This window comes from Colias eurytheme, chromosome 13 (genome assembly GCF_061535395.1).
Source record: "Colias eurytheme isolate Ceu_HAF_F1 chromosome 13, ilColEury1 Martin Lab GWU primary, whole genome shotgun sequence".
NCBI classification, from domain to species: Eukaryota; Metazoa; Arthropoda; class Insecta; order Lepidoptera; family Pieridae; genus Colias; species Colias eurytheme.
The window spans coordinates 7550531-7575832 of record NC_142992.1 but is presented as its reverse complement, the minus strand read 5'-3'; the positions used below and the strand labels follow the sequence as shown (position 1 = coordinate 7575832).

General features: G+C 35.0%; 1 protein-coding gene across 3 annotated transcripts in view; it reads right to left on the bottom strand.

Annotated features, from left to right (window-relative positions):
- Window positions 1–1131: 1131 nt before the first annotated feature.
- Window positions 1132–25302, bottom strand: part of Lis-1 (LisH and WD40 domain-containing Lis-1) — a 30849-nt gene continuing 6678 nt past the window's right edge. For all 3 annotated transcript variants that reach the window (XM_090108511.1, XM_090108512.1, XM_090108513.1), the window contains exons 3-10: window positions 17143–17296; window positions 14685–14831; window positions 11805–11961; window positions 11143–11320; window positions 9634–9769; window positions 9033–9188; window positions 4215–4410; window positions 1132–3191 (exon numbers count right to left, since the gene is read on the bottom strand). In XM_090108511.1, the coding sequence (XP_089964637.1) occupies window positions 3118–3191; window positions 4215–4410; window positions 9033–9188; window positions 9634–9769; window positions 11143–11320; window positions 11805–11961; window positions 14685–14831; window positions 17143–17296 (1198 nt within the window). In that variant the 3' untranslated portion in view covers window positions 1132–3117. The remainder of the gene's footprint in view (window positions 3192–4214; window positions 4411–9032; window positions 9189–9633; window positions 9770–11142; window positions 11321–11804; window positions 11962–14684; window positions 14832–17142; window positions 17297–25302) is intronic.

The window sequence follows — 25302 nt, the reverse complement described above, 5'->3', positions numbered from 1 at the left end:
AAACTGAGATAGAAGCGGCATACGCGTACAAATACGTTCCAGCGGCAGTCAGCTAATTAGCCGGGTTGCGTTTAGTCGTCTACGTTACTCTTCGGCTAATGGTTTAAATGTATATTCTATATTTGTCTAACGCGGAACAGATTTAACCATTAACTGCTAGTTTGTTTGCAAAGACCGCTTCTACATCAGTTTATATTGTTTTATTCTAAGATAATATCATAATATACATATTATAGACCGGGAGATACTGACACAAAATTTCGAGTCATTTGTAACAGGATGGCGGTTCTACAGGGGTCTTAGTACGCAATGATAAAAAGAAAAATGATGGTGTGATCGCTGGTATCGGTGGTTTAGTCGCGTGGGCGTTAGCCGAACTCGTCGGAAAAATAGCGAAAGTCAAACGATTTGTAACACAAAAATTTTAGTATTTACCGATAGCCCATAAAAAAGAAGTAGGCGGTAGTGTCATGCCATACTTTTCCGGTGTGACTTACAGCCCGCCATACCGACGCGAATATGTTGATTTAAATAAAACAATTATTCAACCATTTGTACCAGGCTAACTTTTGCACAGGTAACCATCGTCGTGCAGCCATTTACGAAAATCGCCATGCCATACTTTTCGGACGATTCCAAATGGTCGCCATACCGCCGAAAATCTGCAAAAAAAATTTATTTCGCCAAACTTTTTGTACCAGTATTGCATTTGGATTTTTGGAGAGTATTTGATAAAATGTGACCATTATTATATTTGCCATACTTCTAGTAGGGGGAAAAAGTGCTGTCATACTTGAAAAATTAATTTAGTATGAATTTATATAAGTGAAGATTTCCAACACCTAGATCTTTGAAATTTTGTATTTATATTCTTTGATCCTCAAACTTCGAGGAAAAATAAGTGCCATACTGTTACAAATCGTTTGACTTTCGCTATTTTCCGACGAGTTCGACTAACGCCCACGCGACTAAGCCGCCGGTACCAGCGTTCACACCATCATTTTTCTTTTTGTCATTGCGTACTAAGAACCCTGTAGAACCGCCATCCTGTTACAAATGACTCGAAATTTTGTGTCAGTATCTCCCGGTCTATTATTAATATAAGGAAGAGGTTTTGAACAAAAAATAAAGTAAAATTAAAACAGCTTTATTAATGACATATTTGATTTATTTACAGAAAATATTAGACCAAATTCTATTAAATGTTGGTAGGTAATTTTCTATATAAATTGAAGATAAAATACAGTGGTTACATAGACCTCTTGCTGAAAAGATATAAGTTTGTTGTTACTATTATTCATTAAGTTATCAAGAGGTTTTGTTTAAGTCGAAAATTGTATAAGCAATTTAGTTATAAGTGCAAGTACTATTCCTCGATAATTGTATTACAAATCCTTATTTATTTAAAACATACAATACAATTTGCAAGCTTTAAATTATAGATAAGTTCCCTCAAGGAGATTATAAAGGTAGTAGACAATGAGCACTAAGTAAATATTAGCAATACTGGTTAAAAGCATTTTTGTGTGATTAGCAGAAGTTTCATTAACAAAACCAGCGGATAGACTGCGTGCAATGTTTACATCTTATATCTAAAACACAAAAGTAACACAACATGAGTATCAATCAATCCTTCCCTATTACAACAATGCAGCCCCTATTTAATCCTACTTTACCTATAATCTCCTTGATCACTATTTTGCCGACTCTACAAAGATAAGCAAATAACCATGCAATACAATGCTATGCAACGTTACAAGTCCTGTCGTTAAGGCTTTCTACTAAATACGAATCTTGGCTTACGTCGTTACAACTCGCTTACAAAAAATTTAACTCCCCTATCTCGATATTTAACCGCTAGCACTGCAAAGCTTCTAACATTACGATCTACATGCTACCCCTAAATTCTAGAAAGTCGGGCAACCAAATTCAATAAATTTTAATAAATAAGTAAATTTTCCAACAGGCATTCATATAATTAATTATCTTTGAATCTAGCTACCACAAATGGGATAGAAAAAATTATTATAAGTTATAATATATCACACACTTCCGTTTATGTAAAACTATTGTATGATATAAATCCAAAACAACTTAAAATATTATTAAATCTATAGTAAAACTTAGAACATTGCATAAAAAATCACTTACTTGCAATTTATGTGCTACATATTAATTTTGTTTGAGACATTTAATAAAATAATTATTGAACATGTAAATAAATAGTAAAAAATTAAATATACACTCTAACTTATAGTTAAAGTTTTGAGTTGACAAAACTTAAAATAAGTCCCTTTAAATATTCCATCGATACAAACAAAACATATATCCATCAATATCTCCGATATATCGCGAAGGCCATGACTACGGGTGACATCTCTGTGGACTCTCATTAATGCTGTTAGCGCAAGCGAACAAACATAATGATTATCGTATCGAGCAGAGATCCAAAATAAAAAAGGGTTTTCATTATATGTACAAGGAGATTTTGATGAGTATGTAATAATTAGTGTGAAATGACCGAATCCAGTGCGATTGTCATGAATAATCATTGATATCAAATTGAAACTAAATCATCGATAAACAAATCAAGGTACAAGTCTATCTAGAGCGGACACATAAAAATTAACTATTCATACCAAATAAAGTTACATCTAAACGCTCTTATTAATAAAAAATAACTAAAAAGTAAAACGGAATAATGAAATGTTAAATTATAACACAGCTTTAACTCCTCTCTTCATCATTTCTACCGGTAAGTGACGAACACTACGTCATATTCCAAAATGATATAATCACATGTAATTGAACTAAATGTTGTACGAAATAATACAGCCGACATTAATGGAATGTGTTGTTAATAAAAACTGATAAGACAGCAATTTTAAAATTATAGGAACATAGCTTCGTCAAATACACTCGTAAAAATGTTATGAATCGAGGAAAGGAAACAATATCAATAAATTATCAAAAAAAAAATCTTTTTGTTTATCTAAAATGATTCCACGTTTATAATCGAAACTTAAGATAACGATCGATTGCAGCTTTTGTAATAATGTGAAAAATTAATGATAAAGATATCATCGGTGAGTTTAAGTTACTAAAATGGCAATGCTATTAACGACACTCCCAAACTTTGACTGTCTGATCGACGCTGCCCGATATGACGTATGGCAAGTTCTTGTGGAAATCTGTAACAAAATATTAAATTGATTATTTCCAATGAATTATAACTAAATTCTGTACGTGCGTATGTAATTACATCTTAATGGCTATTTGAATGGTAATTTTTAGTGAAAAGTTAATTCTACTATCCATGCTTTTTTGTTCTCAATACTGATTTGAAATAACGCACAAATTTTAATCATACTAAAAAATAAGCGTATGAAAGTGTGTTATAGTTGAGTATAGTGTTGTTTAGTGCAGCAAAGTGTAGTATGGGAATCAGCGAGGTAGCGTGTGACACAATTATTTATTTATTCATTATTTATTGTACATATACCGATCAGAAATAAGCTATACTATAATTTGAACCACAATGTATACCACATCAAGTTTAGTGTACTAGTGTGTAAAAAGTATGGTGAGTGTTGCATAGTGTTAGTGTCGCATAGTGTTGTGTAGTATAATGAACGGTAAATATTGATAATTCAGTGTCATATAGTGTAGCGGTCGCTCACCGAGGCTGGTGGCGAAGTGCTGATGTGTATACAGCGTTTTGAGAGCCCACACGGGCAACGCCTAAAGTGTAGTGTAGTAAAGCGTATTATAGTGTAGTATAACTTGTGGTATGATGTAGAGGAGTATTGTAGTATAGTCACAGAATACATAATAGTTGCTAAACGCTACAGAACGGACACTCTCCGCCTCCCGCCAAAATTAAACACTTACCTCACCCCGCACGATCAGTCTAAAAATGGTCCACATTTTTCTACAGGGACGATATGCAACGAAGATTGACAACATTAATCAAATTGACAAATCAAATCAATCAAATTGATTGAATCGTTTTTCGTAAAAAATGGTTAGATATTGTGCTGTTTACGGATGTATTTCATCAGAAAAACGCGAATTTTTTTTACGATAGTCAAAAATGTGCCAACCATAAAGCGTTAACACACACATTTGCAGTCTCTACAGTGTGACTGTCAAAACGATAATTTTGTATGGAGTGTCCGGGGTGTGGTATAGTACAGTGTAGAGTGGTAGCTCACCGAGGCTGGTGGCGAAGTGCTGGTGCGCGTAGAGCGTCTTGAGGCAGCGCGTGTGCGCCACGTCCCACACGCGCAGCGTCTTGTCGTCGGACACGGTGAGCAGGTAGCGCCCGCCCGGGTGCCACACGGCGCCGCGCACCCAGTTGTCGTGCCCCACCAGCGTCGCCAGGCACACGCCCGTGCTCACGTCCCATATCTGATTAACATGATATTATATTTAGTTCAGTAAATTATTTAGGTTCGATACTAGCTTGAATCATTTAAAATGTTCTGAATACTACAAGTGTAAGGTTGCAAGTGGGCGGTCTTATTATCAAATGCGTTTACCTGCTAAACAATAACTATAGTCTGTCCACTATAAGAATTGCTTTTTGACAGCTCGACGGGTGATACCAGAAGTGATGTTCAAAAGATTATCGATTGTGATACCATTTCAATTATAAATTCAAAATATTATCATAAATCGAATCAGGTACGTAAATAATAATTACAACGTAAACGTTCTAATAAGATATGTAATAATAAGACCACATATCTATGCATTGTATGTTAAGGCCATGCGCAGACGACAGACTATCCGTGACGCACTTTTTAGTCTGTGAAAATAGAACCTATGAAATTATATGCAGTAACGCACACGACGCGCAAAAAGTCCGGCGCACAAAAAATCCGTGTAATTCGGGCAGACCGCACCGCGCCGCTCCGCACAAAAGTGTGTGAAAAGAATTGAACGTTTGCTTCAACGCGTGCTAACGCAGACGGCGCACACTTTACACGATTTCCATAGCGTCTACGTCCCTACAGCTCTGCCGACAAAATGATCGAAGATGTGCGTCGTGTGCGTTGAGTCTGTGAAAAATCCGCGACCGACTTTTTGCGCGCCATGCAGACTTTTTGTGCGCCGCAGACTCGATCGCACAAAAAGTGTGCCGTCTGCGCAGGGCCTAAAACTGAACTAAACTAATATTTTATTATTTATTGGTTTCTATCTTACAATTTGGTTGTCTTTACGTTTAAATTATATAACATAATAGAAGAGTTTTTCTGTATCGGATATATTTTACAGAGTATTTCTATCGATTATTTTAATCTATCGACCCATCATTGAATAATTCTGTGTAGGCATCACTAAGTGGGCGGGACCTGTCCATGAAGTACGATAATTATTTGTATGACATTTTAACATAGACAATACAATTATACATAGGCGTGAAGCTGTCAAAAAGCAAATAATATAATGGACAGAGTATAGGGCGTATTCAGAAAGAAAGCTTGAAACTTATAAGCGCTTATCGGCACTTGTCATGTTCATATATTTTCCTGCGCGGGTTACCAGCACTGACAGGAAAATATATGAACATGACAAGCGCCGATAAGCGCTTATAAGTTTCAAGCTTTCTTTCTGAATACGCCCATAGTCATCATAGTTTATTCAAAGAATTGACATGCTTTTATTATAGTTTTGTTGACAAGTAAAAAGTATAAGTGGCACCCGTTTTGTCATTTTCACCTTTATGTTTGTATGTAACTGACTTATTTATTCTTGATTTTGACACACTTTAAATGGGCGAATTTAATTCAAACTTTTTACACTTGTCAAGGACCGATGATAATACAATCTTAATACTATTATAAAGGCGAAAGTTTGTATGGATGTATGGATGTATGGATGTTTGTTACTCTTTCACGTAAAAACTACTGAACCGATTACAATGAAATTTAGCACACATATAGAGGGTAACTTGGATTAACACATAGGATAGGTTTTATCCCGGAAATCCCACGGGAACGGGAACATGCGGGTTTTCCTTTGAAAACGCGGGCGAAGCCGCGGGCGGTAATCTAGTAATTTCATAATTTTATCTTATTTAAGGCTGCAGTCTAGCAAAATTGCGTTTTCAACAAGTTATTTGACAATTTTTTCCCGGCTAATGAAATGATAAACTGATTTTTTTTTTCTTGTTTATCAATTAGTGTTATATACGCAATGCGCGTGAATTTTTTCACATTTATAAAGTTACTTTATGTTACCTTAATCAGGCCTTCAAGATAAGTCTCTTTCCCCCAAAATCATTTCGAGCTAAGTTTGTGCACTCACTACGTTGCAACCGATTACAATTTATACAACCTGATCAGCGCATTATTATCCTTATATAGTCGTTATTAAAAACTGCTGAATACAATTGCCGAAAAACTTATGATTTTCCTAATTAGAACGTTATAAATTCATTAAATTTCCCATTTTTTGCCTTACAAAATCTATTGATAAATACTGCTAAAAGTTATTTTTTCCATTAATTTATTCGAGTTGGTTGAAGACCAATTTGTATTAATCCTTTAAAAAATTTTTTTTTGAATTTTGATAATTCTTTAAATATTAAAATATATTTAAAATAATTAGGAAAAATCCTAGCGAATTTCTTTAGTCGCGCTCCTTGGGCCGGAGCGTTCTGACGTGTGCTCTACGCTCGATTTTCTTTCATACCGAAGTGAAAGTTGCTCTACTTCATTAAATTTAATATTTTTGTTAATTGATTATTTTTATCTTAGTTTTGTGCAAATATTCGTATTTTTAAACATTTGATTTCGATATGGAAAATAAACGAAAAAAATACGCGTGTAACTACTAGAAAAAAAAAAAATTATCTTCGAACATAAAGTTAATGAAACCAAATAGATTGCAAAGGTGATTGATTGGCAACAATTTCTTTATTTTACGGGGTGTCAGTAAAGGGATGTATATTTCTTTAAAACTAAAGTAAGCTCATAAATTTTCTTATAAGTAATATATTTTTTTTGAAGTTCCAAAAATGTTTATTTTTCGTTTGAGAAATACGAAATATAATATAAACTTGTATTGAGAACTTGAACTTCCCAAGTTCATCCGGGGAAATCACCATATGGGGAAAATGATTTGTTTACTCCAAAATTATATGCCGAGGTGTTTTAATTTTTTCTTCTAGTCATTTTCAACGTAGCGGCATTATTAATTTTGTAACTTAAATACAGGATGTTTGTTTTATATTCTGATCTTACAGACGCGCTGACAAATTTAGTCCGTCATTTCTAGTTTAGTCCACCAACTCTAAGTACCAATATTAAAACGAATGGATTATCATCACATCATCAAAACTCAGATGTAATGGAAGATCACAATAACATAGAAAATTCAGTGGGTGTTGAGAACTAAACAAACACAAGTAACAGAGACGCGAAGAATAAAAAAAGAGGACGAAAACGATAATTCGTTGATGCTTTCCCTTTTCGACGTATTGTTAGGGTACATCACCAATCTGCAAAAAACAAAACTGATGATTCCCAATTGCTGATTAAAAATGAAAAACAAATAATCAACAACAGTGGTGAAAATTTGCTGATCACAATGAAACATCCTTCAGTGGTAGCAGATTTACTCATTTAAAATGTATCGGTGAACAGCGTAAAGGAGAGGAGGACAGGAAAACATTATGAATGTGGACGGTGGATTGTATACAGGGTGTAATCGTTAAGTATGTGCAGGCGATTATGACGTTATTATTGCAGGTATCAAAAAACTTAAAACTGATATCGAAATTACTTTACCTAATGAGCAAAATGACAATAATAACTTTTTAAAAGTATAACGAGAAATATCTAAAAAATTTACTTTATACACTCCCATATCAAAAAGGGAAAATGGGACTAGTAGAAGTTAAATGTCTAATTCCGACAAAAGACATGAATGCGGAAGATGCGGTTAAAAATAAAAAAAATAATATTTGAAATACAATGCAAAAAATAACACTTTTGAAATACAAATAAGCAGAAGTCTGCTTATTTGCTGTTTGGACTGGAGTGAATCATTCGTTAAAAATAGAATATATAAAAAATTATGTAACGTTTAGGCAAAATAAAATGATGGACCATTATCAAGATTTTACATAAATTGCTTCTGTCAGAATTGATTGATTCGAGACTTCAGCATTCGATGCCCATCAAGGCAAGGACCCATCCTATATCATTCAAGCGATTGAAAAAAAAAAGAGATAAATCCAGTGCAACCGATAAAGCATCAGAATGCTAGCAAAAGATTTATTAGGTTTATCAATATAAATCTATATATGTATTATACATAATACAATAAATCTGTAGAAGACGCGAAGACCGACATCCGCGCGGACGGAGTCGCGGGCGGAAGCTAGTCAGAAATAAATATCTTTTGTTTTCATTTGCGTATTTTTCTATTTTATAATTATTTATTATTTAACACAAACATTACATTTTTTTTATTATATACAAAATTTGTTTATCCGTTTTATTAGTTAAACTGAACAACTTTCACTAAGAAACTTAGGTCGAAAATGTATAGAGTTATGCATTTTGTATGGAAAGCTTATTTTTTTTATATTTCGTCCAAATTTCTTTGTAAAAGTTGATCAGTTATATAAACATGAAGTTGAAGATATCAATAGAAAGTGTTCGCAAATTTTGTGTACTGATAAAAAAAAATCACCCGGTGTAATTTTCACGAAAATTGTTTCAAATTGTCATTTTTGGTACTTATTACGAATATTAAATTATGCATACGAATGATTTAATTTTTAAAAATTAAGTGGAGCAACTTTCCCTTAGTACATTTGTATTATTTACATATAGGATGACAGGATGCATTTGTTTGCACTACTAGACCAAGCCCTTAAGCCTTTTATTTAGTTTCAATCTATATATTATTAAAAAAACAACCCTTTATGATTTAAAATACACCATGAAAGTTGTGTCCCATTATTTTATCCCGACAAAACTAGTTTAAAGTTACTAATTTAGTCGTGATATAATCACCTTAACGGACTTGTCGCGCGAGCCGCTCGCGAGGAAGGGTCCGGCGTGCGCGGCGCGGCGGTTGTCCCCGCCGGCCGCCTCGTTCACCGCCGCCGCCGCGCTCTCCGGCGCCCACGCGACGCACTCCACCACGTGCTCGTGCTCGCGCAGCTCCATCTGGATCGTTATTATTGTTAACCCACTGAGCCCCGAACGGCCCGATCGGTCCACGACACAATAGATTTTCTATTGTGTCTGTGATTCCGGGGCTTGAGTCTCAATTGTTCACACAACAAATAGTCTCCAATTGTTTGATTGGTCGATGCGTAGAATGTAAAATATCGACAGTATATGCGAAAGACGACTATAGTGCTAACTTCAGCTACTGTAATAATGTGGCTTAAACTTAATGCCTAGGTTTGGGGATATACTACAGAGTCGGATAAAGAGAGGCATTGAAAATGTTGACTTTTCTATTTGTTTCTTGTTCATTAAATATTTGTCTTTACTCATGTTTGGCCAAAAGCAGTTGGACCATGAATGAAAGCAATATTATTTTAATACATAAAAATATCTACATTTCTAAATCTATTCTTACTAATTTATAACTCCCTGTACAAACCTTGCACTCATTAGTGTCCGCGTTCCATATGCGCACCGTCTGGTCGGTCGAGCAGGACGCGAGCAGGCTGCCGTCCGCCGACACGCGCACCATGCGCACCCACTCGCGGTGGCCCTTGTATGTTTTCACGCAGTACCTGTAAAGTGTATAGAAAATTTTAATGCCACTTTTTATTTGATATGGGTAAATCGTGGAGCATGGTAAATGCGGATTTTTTTGCAAACAACGTGAGTTCAAAACAATTAGTTAAAAATGGAAATGGGCTGCCTAAGTAGTAATTACGATTTTCATTTTAACTAATAATAATTAAATAGTGCAATCAATTTCATCAAATAAACAAATGATCGGATTTTAGTAAATCCAGCCCTATAGACCATTACTTTTCAGGACTAACTAATGCAGATAATATCTCCGATGCTCTATTTAACACTTTCTGGCGTATATATTCCTACATTATTTGTAATTTTAACTGACAGATAAGTTAAACAGAACTTATACAGAAGAAGTGAACCCGCCACAACAGTTAGCTATGTAATGCGCTGATTACACCCGAGTACAGTGGCGAGTCAGTAAATACGCTCTCGGCCGAGACAGTTGCCGAACCGAGTGGGTGTTTACACGTATTTCACTAGTGGCGAGTCAGTTCAGTTTTGATCACGACGCGGACGTCTGCAATGGATCGAAAAAAAAAAAGAATTTAAACGGGTTTTAAATCGGCTGTTACCAGATATTATTAACGAATTGTGGGATTTATTAGAAATAATAAATAAAAATAATAATTCTTTGAAAAAATACAATGACGAAACGAACGAGTGGCGAGTGGCCGAGTGACGCGACGAGTGCGTGTTTATACCTGCCGAGCGGGATAGCGAGTGGGTACTCGGCCGAGTAAACAAATTGGGATTCTAGTGGCTGTCTCGCCGCTCTTCTCGGCCGAGTACTCGGCCGAGCACTCGTTGAAGTGTTTATACCAACCGAGCACTCGGCCGAGGACACTGACTCGCCACTGTACTCGTTAGGTGTAATCGCCGCATAAGCGTTTATAATCAGAAGCTACATAGGACATTGCTATGCTATGTTTATCTATATATTAATATCTATATTGGGGGGCAAGTATCTCATCTCGCGGCGGTGTTGTGAACAACTCCGGCTGAGTGGCCAGACGGCCGGAGCCTAGGGCGACTGAGTGAGGAACCTACGGACTATCCGAGCGTTATTATCTATATTATTATCTTACTAGATTTCCACCCGCGGCTTCGCCCGCGTTTGCAAAGGAAAACCCGCATAGTTCCCGTTCCCGTGGGATTTCCGGGATAAAAAACTATCCTATGTGTTAATCCAAGTTACCCTCTATATGTGTGCTAAATTTCATTGTAATTGGTTCAGTAGTTTTTACGTGAAAGAGTAACAAACATCCATACATCCTTACAAACTTTCGCCTTTATAATATATATTAGATTAGATATTAGATTAGATTTATATGCTATATTTATTTGAGAATCCACATACCCAGTGGCCACCTCCCACGCCTTGATCGTCTTGTCCCGGCTCGCCGAGTACACGACGTCGCCGCTGGGCGCGAACGCGACGGACGACACGTTGTGGTCGTGGCCGTGCATCGTCTTGATGCACTCGAACGTCTGGTTGAAGTCCCAGAGCTTTATCGACATGTCCGCGCTGCACGACACTGGAAATGTGGATTGTTGGTTGAAGAAAGAATGAATTGTATTTCATTTTTTCATTAAACTAACATGATATTGTTATCCGTTTAAATATACGATTGTTGTAATATCCTATTAGTAAAGAAACATATATTGTTATTATATGATAAGCAATTTTAGTATTAAGATTTTTTAAATTATGTTTTCTTTGTTGGAAATTCTTAATAAAATAATAAATAAAGAATACTGTAACTTTGTATATTATGTTTTTAAACATAACTAAATCTGCTAAATGTTTTCACATAAATTTCATCCTGCTTCTGTTTATTGGGTGAATAGAAATAATTTTATCATTTAACAAAAAAAAAAAAAATAGTTTATGTTAAATGATAAAATTAAAATGAAGACAGTTTTACACAAGTACTTCGACTGATACTTGTTACAAAATATTCGACTGATTAAAGTGACTTGAGGACTTTCAGTTTACAAAAAAGAAAGTTTTCCAATTACCTAATAATTTTCCATGATGGTCGAATGCAATATCTTGTACTGCATCGGTGTGACCCTTTAGGGTTCGTTCGAAATCGCCATTCTCAAAGTCCCACACCTTAATGGTGGCGTCTTCGCTCGACGACACCAATAAACTGAACACTGGATGAAATATTACCTGCAATCACATAAATTCACTTTTAAAATTATGTGAGAAGAAAACATGGTTAAGACAGGTAAACCCCCACAATTTATGTTGGCCATTAATAATATCTTTCAATAATTTATTTGCATTATTTTGAATTTGAATTATTAGTAATGAAGCAACGCTTTTTTTCAAATTTTTAAAGATCGACTTGTGTAATATTAAGAATGTTCTAATGAAGAAGCCAATATAGTTTTTGCCAGTCTGTTAGTTACAATGTTAGTATGTACTTAATTCGAAGCTATATTTATACTGTGAAAGTATAATATTATCTTGTAAGTTGTTTGCGAATGGCGCCGTAATTGAATAATTTGAAATGAATATGTATAGCTGGAGACTTGTAATGAATATGAATGCTTCTCATAATTAAACTACCCTTTGTAGACAGAGGCGGCTCGTGACAAAATTTTATGGGTGTTCACTTGAAATAAAACACTGAAAATACATGGTGTAAAGCAGTACAATTTATCAAAAAAATTACTTATAAAGGAAATGCATACGTGATACGTCTTTCTTTTTGGTGTGCAAAAATATCTATAACTTAAAGCCGATAGACGCCAATTGCAGTTTATTCAACAAATAGTACCGAGATTGTGAATGTTTTTTCATCTTGATTGAAAGATGAGTTAAGTCGTCCACGCCCGTTTCAGTCCAAACACTCTCACCTCCGCCGGCCGCGCCCGCTTTAAATAAAAGACACGGAAAACAAAATAGTTTGTTGCTTTCATCACAACCACACAACCACGGTGTTTTCACATATTGTTCAGATTTAAACACACGCGTATATGTTCTCGTTTTTGTCGTACATTTTTGCGTAAGATCAAGTTCAGGCCGTGGCGGTCCCTTAGCTTTACATTCAAGCCGAATTTGTAACGTTTTATCACACTTTTTAATGAACGCCACATTATAATTATTGTTCATTTTAACACTCACAAGTAATACTGATAACTACAGGCTATTTCAACACGTACATATTTTATAATTTTAATTAGAAAATTGCATGAATCGCGCGCGTGCATTGAAGTTGACTCGAGTGTTTGTTTATATTATAGAAGTGGAAACTGGCAACATCGCGCCGCGCGCGCAATCGCTGTCCTGCCGGGCGGTAAAAACGAACCGGCAACGTTTGCGGGTGCGGCGCTCCGAATTTTGCTACTTTTCCATAGAAAATCTTTTGTTTCACGCGCAGGGCTCTGGCAAAACCCTCTCTTTCACTCCTATTGGATTTCGTATTCGCAATCGTGAGCGCTCCGCTTCGCGCGTTACATAATACAGTAGGTATTATACAGGTGTATGGGATGATGGAATGATGGATATATTCATTGGTATTAACAGTAGTTTTAAAGATTACGATTGATTTTAAATAGTAATAATTAATGTCAATGATTAAATTAAGGAGTATGATTTTATTATAATTATTTATGGGAGTTCACTGCACCAGCGCTCCTTAGGGCGAGCCGCCTCTGTTTGTAGAAGAAATAAAAATCTCGTAATTAGTCTACATTCATATTTTTTTTTACAAGGCACTATTTATTTATTTATTACTCTTTAACTAAACCACAGTATTACCATCCTACAGTATGGCGACGAATGTACTTGTGCAGAGAAACGGAGGGGAACTGGCGGGGGGTCGGGCGACGCGGGCCGCTTAATGCAATCACGCTGAGTTTGCATTAACTATCGCGAAAGGATGACGCAGTCGTATTTTTTGTGTAATAATTTTATTATACATAGGTACTTACATATTCTATTATGACGCGCAAAAACTGTTCCGTTTACGGATGTAAATCTACATTGAAATCCCAGAAGGAAACAATATTTCAGAAAGATTGTATTAATTGTATCTGTTGAATTAAAATCAAAGCTATGTATATGTTGTCCTCATTATTTTCTAATCAGATTGTACATCCCAATGCGAATGCATTACTTAGTTAAATGGTTTATTATACAATTAAGAACATCCAAAAATAAAGTGTCCACGTAAATAATATTTAGCAGTGCAATATCTGTAATTATATATTTATGAACAAATAATTACATCAGATTTAATAATCGCAATTATTTTGAATGTACATATGAATCAGGGGCGTAGCTACCGCCGTATCTGCCGTATCAATTATACGGGGCCCCCGCGCCAAGGGGGCCCCCAACGTGCGCTTTTGAGAGAGATCTTTACTTCCTAAGGGCCCCCAAACAAATTTTTATACGGGGCCCCGCCAAGGCACGCTACGATTCTGATATGAATAAATGATTTCATCATAATATTAATAATCAAAATTGTTTTATTTCCCATTTGTTGCAACCCTAGCGTATTTTCGTGTGGCAGCATAAGTACCTACGCTGGCGGCGGCATCGCGCGACATCAAAGGCGATTCCTTACTGTAGGAAATAATATTGTAATACTGTGACTAAACTTTATGATCATTCATTCATCATTAACTTTAAGATCTGGACATTTTTCAAGTAGAAGACCTCAACACCAGGGCGCTAAGGCGCGAAACCTGGAAACTTTTGGTGTCGGAGGCCAAGATCCTCTTTGGGTCGTTGCGCCGTTGAAGTAAGTAAGTAAGTAGCTTTAACTAAACTACACATGGGATCATTCTAACTATTATAATTTACCAAGGTTAAACAGCTGCGGGCTGTATTATGCGATTAAATACTCTGATATAATTTGAAGCTATGAAATAATAATTTACCTTAGTAATAGTAGCACGATGTCCCGCGAGACTGAACTTCTCCGGCGGACGAGGTATCCACTCGGTGGGCGTGCGCTTCGCACGCGTTGGAGCGCCCTCTATAAACTCCTTTTGCACTTCGGAAAGCTTCGATTCCAATTCCATCACCTTTAAACATTAATTAAAAAAGTTGTAGCAAAATAGAAGAAAACTTCAGACAAGCTTAACTTGACACACACCATTTTATCCCGAGCAAAAGAGTTGTGATACAGAAACAAACGAAATATAAGTGAAGCACGAATGAGGAACTAAACAGCCGGCTTCAAAAAATCGGCTCAAATTTACTAATTATCTACATACTTTTATTAAATTACAACATCATATAATAATTAATTATTATAAAGAAAACTTATATGCTAACACAGTAAAACCACTCCCACATTCCGTACCCGTGCGAACGGCGTTTTCAGCAGTTTACTATGAACTCAGAAGTATATAACATATTATATACAGTATACACGTTCATTTCGAAAATATTTAAACTTTTTAGACTTGCTCTTATACATAAATATCTCATTGATCTCTTGTTAAACAAGTGCATTTTTTATTTTATTGTATTTTGTGGTTCATAAACAAGAAGCAAATACTAATTAATAAGATTTATAGGTACCTAAGTATATAATATTATCTTTAGTGCTTAGCAAGAAAAATGGAGAGGTTGAATTATAATTAAACATTATCACGTTCAGTGACGCCAAGCACAAAGTTTACTTATAACCGCTATCCATATTATTATAACGCGGAAGCATTGCATTTAATTTAATAGATATTATTTTAAATTTAATTACAATTATTAACTTTTTACAACGACACACCTAAAGTGTGATGAATGTTTTTATTGAACACAATCTATTTACTAGTGTAATTAAGTATCGACATCGCCAATGGAATTTTTTGCTGATGATACATTCGATATAATCTTCAGATCAAGAGATTGAACGTACAGCACTTAATAGAAGCCTGCTGGCGACCTAGAAACGTCGTGTCGTCGATCGATATGTTCCATTCCCTAGGCCAAGACGAGTCGCGGCAAGATATTATAATAATAAAGTAGGTTTGGAAGATGTGAGTCACTTTTAGTTTTTATGTTAAATTCATTCAATTATGCGATCTTAAAGGTCCATAGTTCAAAACATACTCTATAAATTTTTAGGCGATGTTTTCACTTTTCAGAAATGACTGAGATTCTCAATTCGAAACGCATTTCTTTATTTCATTTCGATACAAATCTGGTGCTAGAAAATTGTACGTAAATATTTTTTACTTGGTTCATTAAAATTGAAACAGAAGTTCATAAGACTTGTAACGTTTGTTTTGTTGGCAAGACTCGTTTTCAGGCCAATTATTATAATTCGTAGTAGCGACTAATTTAATTTTGGTAGCTTTGTATTAAATTTATAAACAAACCGTGTAAAATATAGTGAATAGATAGGACACAAGAGCTGTACGTGATTTATTGTGACAAATGATTCTAGTTTTAGCCCCACCTTAAAAGCGAAATGAATGTGAAGGATATTACTAAGGAAACCTTTATTCAATAAAGTTATTTCTAACAATGTCTTGAATTACTTAAAATTGGAATTTATTTTGGTGGAAAAGTGTATTTCACGTGGGAGGCACCTTGACCTTTTTGTGAGCGCACGTCACATGTAGAGTTTAACGATTTTCATTCGGTGCCACATTAAACATTTATCTCACAATTTCTCCATCAGCTAGAACTATTGCAGTGAAAGAAAATTGTGAAAACTTAAGAGAAGTTGAATTGTAAATTATACATCTATATAATATTTCATCATCATCAGCCCATATACGTTCCCACTGCTGGGACACGGGCCTCCTATGAGGGTACAGGCCATAATCCACCACGCTGGCCAAGTGCGGGTTGGCGGATGACACATGTCGTCGAACTTTTGATTCTTCGACATGTCGGTTTCCTCACGATGTTTTCCTTCACCGTTCGAGCAGTGGTGATATTACAACATGCGCAGATAAATTGAAAAATCAATTTATTTCCTGCGCGCTCGCCTGGTCTCGAACCCCGGACTTATCGATTCGAAGTCCGAGGTCTCACCACTGAGCCACCACTGCTCTCACTATAATATTTACATGCACCAAAAAACTATTTTGGTCCATGGTATTTATTATACCTATACTTAATTTTTTGTTTGGAAACGCAAAAGTTTTAATTAATCTCTAAATAATATTCGTTAAGCTTTAAGATCTACAACTTTAAAATAACGTATTATTATTGAAAATACAGAATAGTAAATAGATAGACCTATTATGATTTTGTCATCTATGATATAACTCACTCGTTAAGGCAGATGGTTGTAAACTTTACCCACGGAGGGTTGGAGCTATGCAACGTGTTTTTCTATACAATGTGTAATATAATTACAAAATAGCTAATTGAAGTTACCTTCTTCTGTAACCTGATAACGGACGTCCACTTCTTCTCGAGAAGTCCCCCGAACTTGCGGTCCATTTCGCCGCTCATGTCGGCTTCCTTTTTGAACGCTTCCAGCGCGTCCGTGTAGCCATTGCTGCCGAGGTAATCAGCGATAGCCTTGTTTCTGAAATAACATAAGATACATCACGTCAAATTGCAAAAAATGTACGGTAATAAAAAAAATACGGTGGTAATCCTAGTACTTATTATACTTTAAGAGGATGAAAAATTGCCTTTATTTTGAGGCATGTTTATCAAAATGTATGCGAATTTCGTAAGCTGACATCTGAAAGCATGTCGAACTTGCCCTAAATAGATAGAGATGCCCTTGTACACGAGACATGCGGATAATGCACATTTATCCGATAAATGTTTATGCTGTTACACAAGTCAGAAGTACTATTTATTCGTAGTTTTTAAATTAATTTACAAACAGGAGGTACTTATTTCAATGATGAATAATTAATAGAAAGGCTTTCATAGATAACAAGCAGATCAAATTTTGATTATCATTGTAGAATATTTGTTATGACGCGTCGGTAGGTACTAAACATTATTTAATTATTCTACAGGATATCAATTATTTTAAGCGCTAATGATTCATTATATCATAAAACCAATATTTTTTATTTAAGACGCAGCCTTTTTTGTCTGTGAAATTGTTTCGTATTGAATAATTTAATATGAGCCCATTAATGTCAACATTCATTCTGTCAAAGTCGAAAGACACACCTGCTATTTCTGGCAGCTGAAAACAAAAATGTTAATTACGCAGAACCACATGGCTAAAGGTATAAACAATAACTCCAAGGTACTTATTTCACTAAATGCCACTAACAGTGTTTCAAACCACGAGATGTTACGTGCTGGCCACGGACAATTCGCTATAGCGAAAATTCGCGCGGCGCGACCGGCGGCGCGTCTTGCGAATGAATCAAATGTATGGAAATGTACTGGGCATGCCACGCGCAGCGGCGACCAGCGAGACGACCGGCGAATTTCCCCGAGCGAATCGCGCGGCACGACTAGCGATCGAAACAAATGTATGAGTTATTACGGCGCAGGCCACGGAGTCGAGCGGCAGACGCGGCGACTACTGCCGGAGCGAACTTAATTTAAAATAGTTTGTTTTTTTTTCCGCGAAAATGGAGACGGAAGCTTTTATTGCAGAAATTCTAGCTAGACCAGCTATTTGGAAGTCTAGCCACCCGCAACATAATTTTTCATCATGCCTATATTTTTCATATTTTTGGTGGAATTCTCCGTCTGTAACACGATTTCTATTTAATTCGTGTACTCCACTATATCTTCCAAACATTAAATCTTGAGCAAAAAAGCTGCTACTCTCCAAACAACGTCGAGCTAACTTTGATAAAGCCATCTCGTATCCTCGTCTACACTGGTCGCGGCGGCGAACGCAACTGCCCGTGGCGTGCTTACCGCGCCGCGCGAATTGCCGCGCCGCCCGTCGCGCCGTCGGTCGCGCCGCCGGTGTCCGTGGCCAAGGTGTTATGTTAACAGTTTCGTTTAAGCGAATTATAATTGTAGATCAGTCAGAATCGACATTGAAAATCGAGAATTTAACAATAATTCCAAAAGTTTTCAAACTTCGGTCAAGTGAATGGTACATTGGGACGACAATAAATCTCATTTTGCAACCTTGTCCGCAGTCCGGAACATTGTTAAAATTGCAATTAAATTATTTTTTTGCTGTATGGTCGTGAAAAAAATTCCAAAAGTTCTGCAAACTTGGGGAAGTTTTTGATATAATATTTCATATCACGTATTAAATTTGCAATCAATCTAAGTGTACGGAACATTGTTAAAATTGCAATTAAATTATTTTTTGCTGTATGGTCGTGAAAAAAATTCCAAAAGTTCTGCAAACTTAACACAGATATCGGAAATATATACCGAACGGTTGTATAAATTTGCAACCTTTTTCGTTGACCGGAACATGTTTATTTATAATTATTTTTAATTCGTGGTCATTTTTTCGAGTAAGGTGGTCTCGGAATAATTACAAAAGTTTTGGAACTTGGTTGCAAACTTCGAAAACATCTATTCTGGTGCATTTACAAATTTGCAACCTCATTCAGTTTAATAAAAAAAAAAAAAAACATTAATATTCAATATTAAAAGATGTTCCGTACACTGAGACTGGTTGCAAATTTAATACGTGATATGAAATATTATATCGAAAACTTCCCCAAGTTTGCAGAACTTTTGGAATTTTTTTCAGGACCACACAGCAAAAAATAATTTAATTGCAGTTCCGGACTGCGGACAAGGTTGCAAAATGGGATTTATTGTCGTCCCAATGTACCATTCACTTGACCGAAGTTTGAAAACTTTTGGAATTAGGTATTGTGAATTGAATGTCTAGACTGACTGGAGTATTGCTTAAATAGCGAAATTCATTACAGAATGAAAGTTAAATTCACATTTAGATATCGAGATGGTTAAAACATTAATGTAGGTACATACATTAATAGCAGTTGATACTAAATCTTTCAAACGTTAAAATACATGTTGCAAAGCACTTGCAAACTTTCAAATAGAAATAAATGATCGACGCTTACAAGAATCCATTCGGTATGAATTATTTATATCGAAAATCAAATGAAGGCTACCTACTATGCTACGAAGCTACGATACTAGTTAGATGTATTTACTTTTCTATACAAAATGGAGCAAAATTTTACTTTCATCTTTTGTTTTTCATCAAAAATTCAATTTTGATATCTATGATATAATATTAAACAATTTGCACAAGAAACTAATGATATAGCTATCATAATTTGGGCATCCGTGCGTTTCGTATAATCGTCAGATGAATGAAGTTTAATTTCTCGCTTGTTTAATATGTCTACTGGTGAAACTAAATCGATTGCAAAGACAATCAGCGTCGCGGGTGTCCCTATTGTTCGCGTGGGAGTAATCAAGTTAGACCTTTTATTTTCTGCAAGTGAAAAGATTCACATTTCGCAACGTTGACAGTGAATCGTACAATATCTATATCAGTTCGTCAAAGAAAGTCTCCGCGGAGAGGCTGTGTATACTTGTTAGCTTTTGACGTAACGTAACCAAATTGAAGAAGCAACCGATTATCCATGCTCACGAGTCACGGCTACGGGAAATTGATTCCTCAACTGCTATTTAATGCTTTGACTATTGTATAATACAATCACTGTCGATTGGAGCATAGAAAGTTTCATATTTACATTTTATTGTCCCTAATCGGTAAATAAACTTAGTGCTAATCAGCGCTATACATATAGTGAAAATTGTGAAAAATATAAACATGAAGAGTTCAACGTACGAACATGATTAACTACTAGTCAGTGTCATATTACATAAGAAAAAGACAAACCACATGCGTGGATTCCTTTGTATTGTAAGAAATACACTTTTCTATTATTAGACTACGCAGAGTTCTTTTAATATATCTATTGCATAGTAACAATAATACTCGACGAGTATTGTACCATAGCTAGATAATAATTTACAGATTATAGATACCTAATGCTGGATACATGACACCAGAGTATCTTTCAAAGGTAAAGATTATGTTTATAAAGTTTCATCAATTTACTCGAAGTCGCATCTGGCTAACGTGAATTACCCCGCGAAAGTGGTTCTGTATATGTATACCCTGTATTTATAATCCTGAGAAAATTACTTTCACAAAGCAATTCCACGTATGCTAGAGGGAAACTTTTGACTAATTACAAGTACGTACCTACGTTAGTTCCCCAACTTTTACACACATTTCATTATCGACGTAAAATACTCGTTATCAATAATAATATCCATGGCCACAACCATCAATAGTACTCGATAAGATTAATCGCATTATGATAGTCAAGTTTATATATATGGATTTTTACAAAACCTTCTGAAATACAAATAGCTCAAATCATAAGCCTTCATAGCTACTAGGTAGCTAACTTGTATTTGTTTAAGGTACGCCAAATAAATGTTAAATATTTAACTACAAACATTTCGTGTATGTGAACTATCCAATACAATTAAGTTTCATCATCGCCGTGGGCAGATTGTAACAGAGACATAATGTAAACAATTTGACGCACGAGGAACGTAGAAATTACAATGTAAATCAGAACGAACATAGCATAGCCCCGCAATTTGAATGTCTAGTGGAGTAATATAATACAAATATAAACAGCATTAATTAAAATTCAGGAAGGTAATAAGTACGCATAAAGATGAGATTCAATAAAAGCCTTAAATGCGCAGATAAAATTATCGATTATCACGTTATCAGATTAACCATAGAAATCTAAATAACAAGGATTATAAACCAATATGAGAAACATCTGAATTCTGAACATAATATTTTGATGACGCATGTTTGGGACATCTTATGTCACGATTAAGTGACTGCGTATAACAATAAGTAACTCATTAGTTTCGTTTTAATTATTAGTTTTTTCTCTTTATTTCTATATATATATATATATTCTATGTAAATATTGTATAGAGATAAACAATAAAACAATGTTAAAAATACATTACAATAGAATAGATTTTAAATAAATATATTCCCCTCCCCTTAAAGGTTTAGACCGCCTGCGCAGAGTTCCGCACGTCAAACAAGGCAATACAAACAAAGAAACAAACTAGAACGAGCCGTAATTAGTCGCATCGCTATGAAAAGCACGTAGCGTTTTACAATTTACATAGTCACGTGATGTGAAATGTAACCTTTTACAGCCGATTGTTTCCGAAAAAGTTAGTTACGTCGAGGTGAAGTGTTTCTGTTGGCCAACGACCATGTTGCAACATCCGTATTTAACCTTATTCGCGCTCGCCCAAATTGAATTTCAAGTTTCCTTTATACGCGGTTTTTTAATGAGATGACATTGTCAGTATCGCCCGTATTTAAATAATATTAATCCGAGTTACGTAAAAGCCCAACGCCATTAGCGAAGTTATTACTCCTGTGCCCCATATTGCGCTGGGCCTTTCTTTGTACCTTCTGTAAAATGAATTTCTTAATTAATTTTGAATTTTAATTAAATTTATGTGCGAAACAAAACAATCAATTTGTGTCTTTCAATAATGAAGAATATTGAACTATTAAAATGTACATAGTACATCTGAGAGAAGCAGTCTTACATTAATTACTATGTACATTTTACTTACATAAACTGCCTTCCTATGTTTACATATAAAATATCGAATGATATTTCAGGATAAATAAGATATTTTTTATAACACTGATCTTTTAAAGTCTCCCAGTCAATGAACATACCTACCAAGGAAATGTTTCATATTATCATAGGAATGAACAAACACACTTATAGTCATCTTAAATCTTATTCAAATCACATAAGCCTATTCGCACCTTATATTTACTATCATTATTGATAACAATAATATATTTCGTACAAACGTTTCCGCCTTAAATATGTGTTACGTGTGCGTTTATTTATAAAACAATATTAATTCAAGGTTTGTTTAACGTAAGCAATATCAAGACTTGAAAGATGAATAGACGATATTCGTTTTGTTTATTTAACAGGTTGTTGGATGTATCTTTAGAGAATAATATATCTTCTTGAATAAACTCGCATATAATACGCAATATCACCCCATTTACGGCTTTCAAATTATCTATTAATTGAAATTTGATATAAGAAGGGTGATATGTTAGTACTAAAGTTACGATCAGCATGCTTATTTTTATGTAGGCACCATTGCCGCAAAAGAACAATATACAGGTTACATAAGAAGTAAGAACCCTACACTTACATTTTACGAATATTTTAAATGAACCTTAAAATCAGTTCATATCCTTTAATTAGTTAGACGCAACATATCAATTACGTCGCATTTATAACAAAACGGCGCTATTAAAGCTTGGCCGTGGAGCGAATGATGCAAACATCCATAAAATGCAGGGGATGAAGAGGGAAGCCTCCTACGTTCCGCGTATCGATCGCGTTTAGGCGCCGGCTGGCGACGTCAAAACTGAGCTGCGTCATTGCGATTCCCCTTCGCGAGCTTATTTATATCTCGCCACGGCCTACGGGGACTTCGTCGTCCTTTGCGATGACAGAATAATTATAGGTGACACAAAAATGGGGTGTTATTTTACAAATTTGCAATGCTCAATTATTCATTTAAATAGTAGTAAAATCTATAAGGGAAAAAGACGCGTGAGATTTTGTTCAACATTCTGCATAGCATGATAGAACTAAGAAACACTTAATTTTTGAATTTTGCGCAATATGTTAATATTAATTCTAACCTATTATAAAATACAACCTTCGTAATACATGAGCTAAGTATTTTTATTTTCGAGAATGGGCCACAAAATAAATATACGGGAGAACATTGGAATTGGATTAGAATATCCAAAAAGAGAGGTAGAAATAAGTGATGAATATCAAACAGATGTTTAGCATGGTTAGTGGTATACTGGTATACAACTTCTGCCGCAATAGATTTACTTTCAAGTTCATTCATAGAGCAGGAAATAAATAGTCAGAACGTTGTACCATAAATGTAGATAATAATATAAATTCAAGCTGACGTCTGTCGAGAGGTGAATTCCATTAAAGGCATAGCGCAGGCTGTATATTAAAACATGGTCATACATAAAAGAGGATATAATATGCATAGCGCAGTTTGCAGCATGCGGCAGAATAGCTATATCGACGACCGGTGGACTGCATTCCACACGATCTTGGCACCCGGCGAACAACGGGTCTTGGACCTTAAAATGACTTACAAGTTTAGTTTCTAGATGATGGGAACACACCTTAGCCATTATCTAGGTAATAGAAACTTGCGCAAATTATCCCATCCTCGAGAACCGAGCTTAATGTATCAATTATTTATACATTAATGTTCCTCAGAACGATAAGTGTAAAACACATTAACCTGTAAGTAACATTTCATGACCCCTTGCTCGTACCAACTTAGTAGAGCAATTGGTAATTGGTAATTTATTACAAAGCCGGTATCAGTCATGATTTAACTAAGATCCTAAAACACTAATGTGACAAATCCGATGACTCATGTATGTTTTACACATTTACGTAATAAGTATTATGTTACCTATACGAAAGATCTATGACCGAATACAGCACTCGAATTGAAGGCTTTACAAATGAATGAAATATATGTTCAAACAAATTGAGCTTTAGTCAAGATTATGCAGTTATTAATTTCAGCATAGACCATAGTATATATTATAAAGACCAAACTTATTAAGGTATACATAGATTGAAAACTTCCTTTGCAGATATTTTGTAGTATATGCTAACAGTTCACATAGCATTTACATATCAAATGTTAGTTTCAAATGTTGATTAAAATATTTGGGTATTAGTGGACCGCTTTCTATCATATCTTATACGAAGTTGCATAAGAAAGATTACGATCTTGATCGATTATAGTAATAAAGTATGACGCAATTTTTTCTATAGTCAAATGTTAGAGACTTCTCGTTTGATCGTTCTGTGTGTTTACAAAGATTAGAAACATGGGCAAATAGATCAATGTGCTTTCGAGTGTCACTGTGAAGATAATATTTAATCAATAATTTGATAGCAAGTTGTTACATATTTTAATTTACTTAATTTATATTCACACAGACAAAATATAAATTTAATTAAACAGGTGAAATGTGTTGGTACTGATTAATAAACTATACTGAAAATCAATAAAAGTGTTATCAAATATTTTAATTTTTAAACAATCTCGAAGTAATAAACAAAATTAATAGCAAAGGTAGATACTATTTATTTACTATTTGCAATTCTTCAAGTGGAATTTATTTCCTTAATTATAACAGAAGTACCTATCTACCCGATTATTAGGATCGTAAAGCTTTATAAATTCAAGCTGCAAAATCGAGTCAATACCAAAAGTTTGTCTCCAGTCCGGTTTAGCCAGAATGCTTCGCTTTTATTGTCAATGCAAATATACGTAAGATGAAATCATCGCAGAAATAAAAACAAAATGTGATGTAACACTGTATGTGAAACTTAACCAGAGCAAACCAACAGGTTATAGAGCCAGTGGATATAATTTGGGTCAACCTATAAAACACAGCTGTAAGAATAACAATAATGAAACTTTAATCAAATTTAAATA